This window comes from Otolemur garnettii, unplaced genomic scaffold, assembly GCF_000181295.1.
Source record: "Otolemur garnettii isolate 467f Iridium unplaced genomic scaffold, OtoGar3 scaffold00101, whole genome shotgun sequence".
Classification (NCBI taxonomy): Eukaryota; Metazoa; Chordata; class Mammalia; order Primates; family Galagidae; genus Otolemur; species Otolemur garnettii.
The window spans coordinates 7,258,245-7,269,537 of NW_003852496.1; the positions used below are offsets into that span (position 1 = coordinate 7,258,245).

General features: G+C 44.2%; 1 protein-coding gene across 1 annotated transcript in view; it reads left to right on the plus strand.

Annotated features, from left to right (window-relative positions):
• The first annotated feature begins 60 nt into the window (after positions 1-60).
• The window catches only part of VGLL4 (vestigial like family member 4), a 92,508-nt gene continuing 81,275 nt past the window's right edge, over positions 61-11,293 (plus strand). Inside the window, exon 1 of the mRNA XM_003796248.3 lies at positions 61-554. Coding sequence (XP_003796296.1) covers positions 473-554 — 82 coding nt within the window. The 5' untranslated portion in view covers positions 61-472. The remainder of the gene's footprint in view (positions 555-11,293) is intronic.

The window sequence follows — 11,293 nt, forward strand, 5'->3', positions numbered from 1 at the left end:
GCGCACCGCCCCTCCCGGGCGGGCGGGCAGCCGGGCGGGGGCCGCGCGGGGCCATAGCTCGCATAGCCAGCATGTCAGCGCACTCCACTTGCAGCGGGCTGTGAGGGAAGCCAGCGCGGCTTTGTCCTGGGAAATGTGCTGCGTGTTTTTCTTTTTTTCCTGCTTTCTCATTTCAAAGACAGACTTGTAAGGACTTCTGAAACGATTTTTCAATACCCGATCGAGGATACAATACATATACGATCTACCGAGAAACCCTTGCAGGGTTTGGTGGGAGTCCGATTTTTTTTTTTTTTTTTTTGCCTCTGTGTGTTTTTTTTTTAACTTTTGCATACTTTGTTTTGATACTCTGAGGCTGGGCCTCTGTCTTTGTGAAGTTGAAGAGCCAGGAGCTCCTCAGCGACAACTGAATTTTGAAATTCACTGTTTGAGGGCGAAAGCAAAGAGCTGGTTTTCTTTGCTAGCCCGATAAATGCTATTTATGAAGATGGACCTGTTGAACTACCAGTACTTGGACAAGATGAACAACAACATCGGCATCCTCTGCTACGAAGGTAGACGTGCCGTTCCCCGCCTTTCTGCTCCTTTGCTTTGGGGGGCCCCTCCTCCTGCGGTGTCCTGCTGGCCTTCTGAGCGTTTTATTCTGTTTCTTGGGCCTGGAAGGCCAGTGTTCACCACGAGCTGCTTCAGCACAAACTTTATATCATTTATAGCCCTCGGGTTTAAGGTGGAACCGTGGAGAGGGCCGGGGCTGAGAGTCAGCTAAATCAAAACCGTTAAAAGTTGACTTTATGCCTGCAACATACTTAATAATTTTCTAAAACTTAGGTCTTTACTTTGGCTCTACGTACTTGTCAGTAAAGAAAAAAAAAGATTTGTGTCTTTTGAAAAAAATTCCCGTTTGTATTTTCCGTAGGGGAAGAACTTCTGGAACCCAAGTAAAAGTTAAACATGTCGGTAGCTGGGGGAGGGGCTTTGCTGATTCTTTAGAGATGCCCCCATCTATTGCATTCCTGTTGTGCTCCAGCAGCCCTTTGGGTTTTCGTGTAAAAGGGAACAAAAAGTTACAGTGAATCTTCTCTTTGGGGAGAGATTGTCCGGAACAATGAAGACTTTTTCTATTCACTTGGGGGAGCTGGAAGGGCACCCTTGTCACAGAGCACAGACCAGCTCTTTGTCTGACTCCCCATTTCCTGTTCAGCTCCGAGAGAGTTCTGACATTGAAGGATGTTCCATCCACTGCCTGGTCCCTTGTGGAAGTGATTACACAACCGGGACGCTAAATCAGAAAGAAAGAAACAAACTTGCGCTGAATTCTTTTTGTTGATGACCTCTCAGGAACCAGGAGGTGTTTCCCCCACTGTCTTGTAGTATTTCAAGCCATCTCTGAATAGTCAGAGAAAAAGCGATTTCTTCATCTGTTGGAACGTTATCTACGTGCGATTTGAAAAAATGGTAATGGCCTGGGTTTGAGCGGCTGAGAGGCATCTCTGGGGGAATTCAGCATGGCAGGAAGAGTATTTTTTGTTGTAACCTCACAAATCAAGGAGACGTCTCCTTTCTGATTCTACGGGAACAGCTTCCATTTTTTTTTCCTTCTCTAGTGAATCGAACATTTCTCTTGAAAAAACATTTACAAAGTGAGAGGGTGAGCAGATTCACTTATATTTTGCATATAAAAATTTCAGACCTGTTTCCTAATCCTTTGAAAACTTAACCTTTGCCCTTCAAGGAAAAAAGACATCTCATTTACGTTGTTTTTTATTTAACTTTGTGGATAAAGATCTCGTACTTACAGTTTTCTTTTAAAAAAGCCCCCCCCAGTTCTAGTTAAGAGTTTTGGTGAGTTGCTTTCTTTGAAACTCTTCTGTTAAGTATCTTGGTCTACTGGTCTTGTGACTGGGCTTATTGCCTGTGAAATTAACATTGCAGTTAGTTTTTTAAACTTTTTAGGGGAACAAGAAATAAAAACTTATAAGGTAATTTCCGTTGTATTGTCTCTGCCAGCAAGTAATACGATATTTTCAAAAAGAAAACCCTATGACCAGCCTAGGGGAGGAATATAGGATTGTTAGGAAATTGATACCAGATTAATTTTTCATGTCTCCAGTTGTCGGTGGTGAGGAACAGCTTATGGAAAGCTTGTCCAGGTCAGTTTCTCGTTGTGTAGTATGTAATGTAGTTAGAGTAGTTTCCTTATCTCTTCCCTGCTTATTTGGGAAGAAGAAACTTTGATTTTGAAAGTTGAGTAGGTATACGGGATAATAAGCCAAAGTCTGTTTGGTTTAAACATCTGCTCCTACTTTCCTTATTATGAAAGTTAACATTATTTTAACACCAAAATAAATACACAGGAAATGAGGAAAAGCACAGCAAAATTTGAGTGGTGTTTATAGTGAGCTGTTTATGTCCTGGTGGTTTTCTCCGTGTAAACGTTGCACTCATCTGGTCTGAACTCCAAAGGGTGTTTTGAAGATGGACATAAATCTTACATGGGATTATTTTGTGTGTGTGTGAGAAAAGTTGGAATAGTTATGGTTTTTAAAAATACCGCATTTTGAGAATATATTACATTTTAAACATATCAGGTCTCCAGCATTCCAGGGAAGTTACTTGGAAAATGGAGTGTACATTGGGAAGGCAACATTTGATTTCATTTAGGGCACAGGCAAGTTTCATGGCTTTTAGGAAGGGACAAGTTAGTTTTCTGACCTTTTAGTTTTAAAAATCAAGATGTGGATACTTAGTTAATTTTATTATTTAGGTTAGATATATCATATTCCTTAGTGATATTAGACACAGCTCTACCCTGCAAATTGTTTGCACCATCTTTCTTCAGCCTGTCTCACCACTTGCAAAATAGCTCTTTTAACTAATTACTTTGTAGCATACAAGGTCTTCCTGAAATCTCACTTTAAAACTGACTCTAAATTGTTGAGATGTGGGCTCCCTCCTGAATAACTGCTCTTAGCACTTGCCTTTCTCCAACTATGGAGAAGGGCACAATTGAAAGGAGAATCAAGGAAAAAAATTAATCATACAAATAGCAGGTTTGGGTGGAGACCATGGGGGCCAAGGTAAGCAAAGACCCTGAAAAATGGCTAACTTCTGGAAACTGCCTAATTACCTTTGCTACTGATGAGCAAATCAGCCCAATGGGGCCTGGGCCGATGTATCTGTTCACAAACCTCATGGCTTATTGCTTCCATACTCAACACTTAACCACTACCCACGTAAAGCCCAGTTTTGCCCCTGTCTACATGAAGAGGTCATAGGGCGACCCTAGCCCTCATTTTTTTTCTTTCTAAACTCCTGAGAGTATTCCATTGGAAGGATGAGGATGAAATCCTCTTAAAGGCAAGGCATTCTGTCTTGGTTACTGCTGCAGGCCTCAGTCCTTCCACTGCCCCTGACTGGGCTCTCAGGAGTGATTTGGAATGAAGGATGACTCGGAAAAAAAAAAGGTAATTGCAGTGTCTCCAAAGGCACTTGTAGTGCTACTGTATAATTTAGTGTTTAATTATATACTCACTGCCTTGAATTATCTAATTATTGCAGAGGTATATATAAAGGCCTTAAACATCATCTGATACCTTTGCCTTGTTTTTACCTCTCTGAGGCCCAGAGAGGTAAATTGTATGTTTACTCAGAAAGTTTATTCAGGTTGTTTAGAAAGTTTGTATCAGAATTGAATTGAGGTTAGAAACCCACTGTTCTGCGATTCTTTTACCATACCCCTTCTCTGCTCAGCTCCTTGATGTTAGGGACTGTGCTCTCTCCTGGGTGCCCTTGCAGCCCCAGCGCAGGGACGCTGTCCTGGTGCACATTGCAGCTGAGCTGCTCTTCTGTGTGTTCCTCGGAAGCCAGTTGCTGGTCCACGTTCCCAGGCTGCTGTGATGCTCAGCAAAAAAAACCGTAGGTGACCAGGCTGGTTGGAATGTGCCCTCCTTGCTGCCCTGGCACTTGGGCTTGCTTTCCTTTATTCTGATTGTGCAGAGGAAGAGGCCCTAGTGTAGATGCCAGCTCACAAGGAGTGATCCCCAGGGGCCAGAGAGCAAGTTAGACCACGGACTTTTCTCAAGATGGCTGATGGTGAATTTCCATAATTACTTGGTGCTGAAAACTTAGGTCCTAATAAATGTGCTCTTGGTAGGCCAGTGGCTTTAAGCTGCTGTTAGTGATACTTTAATTGTAGGTTAGGAGCCATTAGTGTGTAATTTGGTAGAAGAATTCTTTCCTTTTATTTAGTAGGGTGATTTACTTTAGGAGAAAGTAAGAATAAATTGCAGATTATGTTCCCCTCTAGGCTTAAGGGACGGGTATTCCACGTTCCTCAGGTTTTAAAACTGTCCCTTGTTTTAGGACATAGTTATCATTGGTTTCCTCATGGGCTCCTTTTAAATTAATTTTCTGGAATTGAAAGGAAAAGGCACACAGGAGAGTTGCTGAGTCGAGCGCGACCCTGTGATCTTTTGTTTTCTGCCTCTAACCACCAGCTGCTTAACGGAGTCCTGGTTTCATTGTTCTTTGTCTAATGAGCTCAGGCCTCAGGAAACTTAGAGGGTTGGGTCCTAGTCAGGTGAAAAGGCCGCAGCGCAGAGCTGTTTGGTACCAGGCTCTAGTCCTGCCTGTCCAGTGACAAGCTCTTGATCCAGGATGTATTCTGAGGTAGAACATCTGTAACTGTTTTGCTGTTGATATTCGTTTTGCTTCAGCTTTTAACTTGTAGGAAAGAGTTATTGGGTGTGGGAGGTGGGGGAGGAGGAGGCAAGTTAGAGAGAGGGAGAGAAAATGGGAGGAGGAGCTTGGTTCACAAAACATGCCCAGGTGAGCTCAAGAGCTCCCCTCTGAGAGATGTGGCCAGTTCGTGTTTTCCTTCTAATTACAGTTTGCAGGGGAAGGTGTGATTATACCGCCTCCCTCCCAGCCCCCCACCGTGTTTCTCAACCCCCTTCTGGAAGGATGATTTTACTTGGGCTCTGGCAGGGCAGCTTTTCTTCCCTCCTTCCTCCTTCCCTGGCGGTTGTCTGCGTGGCCTTATATTCCCAGCATGCTTGGGTTTATTGCTGTGAAGAAGATCAAAACCCTCCTTGGCACATGAGGAGAGGCCAAACTCTCAATATAGTTTAGTTCTGTTGGACTGTGAGGATGTCGCAGAAAACTGGATTTTGTCATGAAGAAAGTAGGCCCAGATTTGAGCACTTCTTTGCGTACACAAATGTATAAAAACAGTCTTACCAGGGAATGTCTCTGACGGTCTGGTGTCATCTCTAAACCTCTGATGTTTATTCAGTGACGATATCTATTCGGTGGAACTTACGTGCTGCCTATTTAGTTCTTTGGTAGCTGCTTTTTTATAGCCTTGCTCAGACAGTAAGTTTGTGGCTCTTTCATTTTTTTAATGAACTCATGTTTCAGCCCCTCCCCACCCCCGGCCCCCCCCCCCCCCCCCCAAGACCTAAGTATGGCTGCTTATTTTTAAAAGCAAGGCCTGAGGCTCGGCGCCTATAGCTCAACTGGCTAAGGCGCCAGCCACGTACACCTAAGGTGTCGGGTTCGAATCCCCAGCCCGGACCCGCCAAACAACGATGATGGCTGCAACCAAAAAATAGCCGGGCGTTGTGGCGGGCGCCTGTGGTCCCAGCTACTTGGGAGGCGGAGGCAGGAGACTCGCTTGAGCCCAGGAGTTGGAGGTTGCTGTGAGCTGTAATGCCATGGCACTCTGCCCAGGGGGACAGCTTGAGGCTCTGTCTCAAAAAAAAAAAAAGCAAGGCCTGAAAGTGATTTTACATTCTTCACCTGTTCTTTCCCTCTTTTGGGGTCTTACTGAATGTTACTATTTAAATTCTAAGGAATTATCTGTCTGTGATTTGCTGTCTTTCCTTCTTCTGTGCATGTTTTCTGGGGGAGGGTTGTCTTTCTGAATTCTGTAGATTGTCTAACCGTCAGGATCTTGAGTGTGTGTTTGTGTGTAGAATGTGTTTTAATCCTATCAATGTGAGTCATGACCAGTTGAAAGAATGTTTATTTACTCTAAATAAAATAGAAAATCTATTCTTAAAGTCCTCTTTGATTTGTTGCTATATATAGGATCTTTCCAAACTCTGAACATTCACCCTTTTGTGTGCAAAGAAGTCTGCAAATATAACAAACTGAAATACACTTAGTAAGTGATCAGTGAAAACTCAGTACCGTCCTTTGTTAACCAGTATCCATTCTCTTAAACTCTGCTAAGGAAACGTATTAAGGGGTGTCTCTCCACACTTTCTGTTACGAAATACACATACAGAAAAGTATATAAAACGTGTAGTCTGTAGTAAAAAATGAACAACCTTGTAAATATGGCCAGGTCATAACTAGTAAATTGCTGCTTCTGTGTATTCTTGCTCTTCTCGCAAAAAATTGGCTCTTTTTTTTTTTTTTTTTTGGCCAGACCTGGGTTTGAACCCACCACCTCTGGCATATGCCAGTGCTCTACTCTACTTTGAGCCACAGGTGCTGCCCTCGTTTTTTTTTTTTTTTTAAGGGCTATGTAGTTGGAATTATCTTGTATGTATTCTTTTAGGACATAAAAGTAGTGAAAATGTGCTATGAGGTTGTCTCTTCCATACAGACCTGGTTTATCCTACAGTGCAGGGAGACTCCTGGCTGCCCCAGCCTCCCTTCTCATTCACCTGTGGCTCCACTGTTTACTAAACAGAGTTGGTCACACCGTTAGTATTTTCACACTGAAGCCCTCTCACCATTTATACTGTTATGGAAAATTGTGAGTTCGATAGATAAATTCTGCACCATTTTGGAGAGTACGGGGTGGGGGACCCTTCTGGAGATACACAGCTTAATTAGGGTCTGAACAGCCACTTCAGCGCTGCATTAATAAGCAATTTGCTTAAAGGCTGATACTTGTTACAAGTCAACTTTGTTGCTGTGCCAGCTTTCTTTGGATCTTAATCCAGGGACTTTTGGATACACAGAAAAAGCTTAAATTGCTCCAGTATTCAAACAACACTCTGCATTGTGTAGAGATGGCTGTTAGGGAGCAACAAATATCAAAAACAATAGCCTGCATTATGCACCATCTAAAATTATGAATGAAAAAGAATTCTCCATATGCAGTGCTTTCCACCTTTGTTTTATATCTGTTTTGCATGGAAATAGTTGCCTGTTAATTCTTCTTGGCTAATGATTTGATAGAGTGAATTCCAGGATTCAGTGATTTGATGCAGATGTGCTCTGCCAAGCTAGCGAGTGAAGTCGTTTACGCTGCCTGTAATCCAGCTGGACAGAACCTGGACTTTCCTGATAAAGGCTAAGGTAGCGATGAGTGTAATTTTCTGGACATACTCCCTCCCCCCTCTTTGAAAATAACACATCTTCCATTACGTGGCAGCATTTATTAAAGTTGACAAGGGGTTAATTAAAAATTTTATTTTAATGTCAGCGGCTTTTTTCTTTAGCTGTTTTCTTGCATTCTCACTGTGCCTTGCCCCTTAAACTACTGTTTTTCTGATGAACCACCGATAAACTATTGGCTGACCCCACAAAGAAGTCTTGTTTCATTTTCCTGCTGAAAAGTTATTACCTTGTTGTTAATACTTAAAATCACCCAGGAGAGTGATTTGGGGCACTTTTTAAGGGGTATGTAATAGCAGCGGTACCAGGCTTTAAGTTCTTTTGAGTACAGGGTAAAAGGGATGGAAAACAGTGATTCTCAGTGTGATGTTTTCTAACACAGCTCTACTGGATTCCGAGTTGGGGGTAATTACCACCGGGTTGTGGAGACGAGGATAGCAAGCTTGGTTCTGCAAGGGGCTTCATGCCAGTGGAAGATAACTGATGTTGGTAGGGGAGGAGGCGACAAAGTTACAGAACTAACAGTGGATATCAAGTGTTGCTCTTGATATTAGATACAATACACAGAGGGTGCCAAAAATATGTATGCACATTTTAAGAAAGAAGAATATATTAAAATTGTAACACTTAAGTCACATTTGACTTCTGCAATTGCAAGAGGGATAAGACACAATGTACAATATAACAAGCTATCAGAATACGTCATATACTGAGGGTTACAATTTTAATACAGTTTCTTCCTTTTTCTTTTTTTGCAGTTTTTTGGCTGGGGTTGGCTTTGAACCCACCACCTCTGCTTCATGGGGCCAGCGCCCTACTCCTTTGAGCCACAGGCGCTGCCCAGTTTTTCGTTTTTACAATGTGTATACATAGGGTGGCACCTGTGGCTCAAAGGAGTAGGGCGCTGGCCCCACATACTAGAGGAGGTGATAGGTTGAAACCCAGCCCCGCCAAAACAAAAAACACATGTGTATACATATTTTTCAGCACCCTGAAAATGTGTGAGTGCTGTACTTGTTTCTGTATTTTTTTCTGTAAAGAGAGACAGAGAGAGAGTGAAAGGGCCTTACAGAGCTAGAAGAATCCTTGTGTATCCTCTAAGGAGAAAAACAAAGGAAGCACCATGTATCTTCTTGTTCTCCTGCAGTGCACACACTTCTGAATTGATCTCCATCCTCCTTTCCCTTCCCTCAGGGGCGGTGAAAGGCTGATTCCTCTGCTGGAGCCCCCGAGTCCCAGCCCTTCTGGCCTGGCCGTCAGTGATCTATTTCTTTTCTAATTTTCCTTCTTTGGCTCCTGGTTTTTCCTTTTTACCCTGTGCTTATACACCAGTTTCTCTCAACCTTAAAACTAAACAGACCCTTCTCTCAGCCTTGTGCTCCCTTCCAGCTGTTACCCCAGCTTTTCCCTGCTCTCCCCTTGGCACCTCGTCCCCACGAGCTTCCTGCCTATTTCCTCTTCAGGCTGCTGTCACGTGATTTCTGCTTCTACATCTCCACTGAGATTGTTCTGGGTGAGGTCACTGGATGGAGTCCTAGTGGTGGTTCAGTAGACGCTTAGTCCTTACCTTAGCTGATCTCTCTCTCTCTCTCTCTCTTTTTTTTTGCCACGTGGTACTAACGCTTCCCAAATTCCTAAAATTCTTGCCTCTCTCGGCTCAAGTACTTAAACTGAGTACCCAAAGAGAGTAAGGTGCTGCCAGGTGCTGCCCTGCAGAGCAGCGTCACTGAGCTCCTGGTGGCAGGTACGAGGGGCGAAAAGGTGAAGCCACTAATCCAGCATTAAAAACAAACTGTTGTCGAAATTTGAGAGCAGATGGGAGGGGACTAAGAGATGGCACAGAAATAGGAGAGGATGTGACCCTGTCGCACTGGCGGAGATGGCAGAGGCCGGAGATATGGTAATTATGGAGGGAAGAAGTGGACAGGTATCTGAGATGTTCAGAGAATAGGGTGGCAAGGCCTGGTGATGAACTGAGCGGGGGCAAGGGTCATGGGGGAGGGAGAGGACAGCAGACCCTGCGGTGCCCCCAGCCATCCCACCTGCACAGGTGGATGGAAGGTGCTGCCATGGATGGAGGCAGGACACACGGGAGGAGACTGAGTTCTGGGATGACACCGTGGGTTTAGCTTCAGATATGCTGAGTTTGAAGGATCTTTGAGATTTTAAAGAGATAAATAGTAGAAAGTTGAGTATATGGTTCTGGAGCTCAGAGGAGAGGCCACTGCTGGAGAGGATGCTGTGGGGCAGAGAATTAATGAACAAAGCTTTGAGCAAGAATGGTCACCGAGGAGCAAAGGATAGCATTAAGTGGAAGGGTCCTAGGAACTCATCATCTCTTGGTTAAGTCTCTGTTAATTTTCCTCTTTTTGCTAAATTAATGCCCTAGCTGATCCCCTGCTCCTAATCTCCTAGGCCAAGGGTCCTCAAACTTTTAAAACAGGGGGCCAATTCACTGTCCCTCAGACCGTTGGAGGCTGGACTGTGGGCCCAGGGACGAGTCTGCTACTAAGCAGGACAGGCAGCAGCAGCAAAAACAACTGGCGGGCCGGATAAATGTCCTAGGCGGGCCACATGTGGCCCACAGGTGGTAGTTTGAGGACTCCTGTTAGGCCTTCACCTATAGTATTATCAGGGTGCCATTCCTGTTACTCAGCAGCCTTGCCTGCTACCCTTCCCTCACCACCCTGGAGTCCTGACAGACCAAACCACTCCCCTACCCCTGAAATCACTCTGCCTCTTTCTTTTTGGCTCCTGTTCATCTTCAAGGATAGGGGCTTCTTCCTGAAAGTGACCCTCCTTGCCCTTCCTTCTAGGGGTGCAAGGTGTGTGTTTCCGTGTCATGTACACTGCCACCGTGGAATCCATCTCAGTGTTACGTGCCCCCTTCCCACCTGACTCCGGTTTCTGGGACGGCTGGGATCATACATTGTGTTTACAAATGCATCTACTCCAGTGTGTACTCGTTAAAAGAATAAAGAGGCATTGGAATCACATGATTTGTCCGAGGATCTCAGTTAGTGGTAGGAGTGAATTTTCTACCTCTTAGATGTTGTAGAAAAGGAGAGATTTGTTGGTATTAAGCAAGAGGGGAAAAAAGGAAAAAAAGTTCTTTCTCGGTTTGCGTAGAAAAATATTTGGAGCAGCTGGTTGGGAATAACTAACTGCCTTTGCTCATCTTGCTTTCCAGTTCTTGGCTTTGGACAATCTACTTATCTATTAAAATAGTAAGTGAACTCACCATTCATGGGAAAATACTTAATATGTACCAGGCACAGTTTCATGTGCTGGGGATAGAGCTCTAACAAAGGAGATGGCCAAGCCAAATCCCTGATCTTTTGCAGCATTATAGCAGGGAGAGACAGACCATGAACGGGTAGAGAAGATGGTTATGAAAAGTGTTGTTGGCCCGGGAGCGGTGGCTCACGCCTGTAATCCTAGCACTCTGGGAGGCCAAGGTGGGTGGATTGCTTGCGCTCAGGAGTTGAGACCAGCCTGAGCAAGAGGGGGACTCGGTCTCTAAAAATGGAAAAATTGGCCAGGCATTGTGGTGAGCACCCGTGGTGAGCTAATCGCTGAGGCAGGAGGATCTCCTGAGTCCAAGAGTTGGAGGTTGCTATGAGCTGTGATGCCTTGGTGCTCTACTGAGGGAGACAAAGTCTCAACTCGTCTCAACCAAAAAAAAAAAGGGAAAAGAAAAGTGTTATTACTGTATGATGTCAATCAGCTGATGTGTAGAATAGGTATATCCAAACTTGCAAAGTAACTGCCTTGGAATATAAACTTGAGCAAATGATTTTTTTCCCCCGTGGATTTGGGACAGAGTTAAAAGTATATTAAGGAAACTTCTAGAAAATCCTGTTGGAATCTTAAAAAAGGTAGGGGTCTTTTAACTGGGTCTGTTAATTGGTGTGAGGGTCAGACTGCCTTTTTTTTTTTT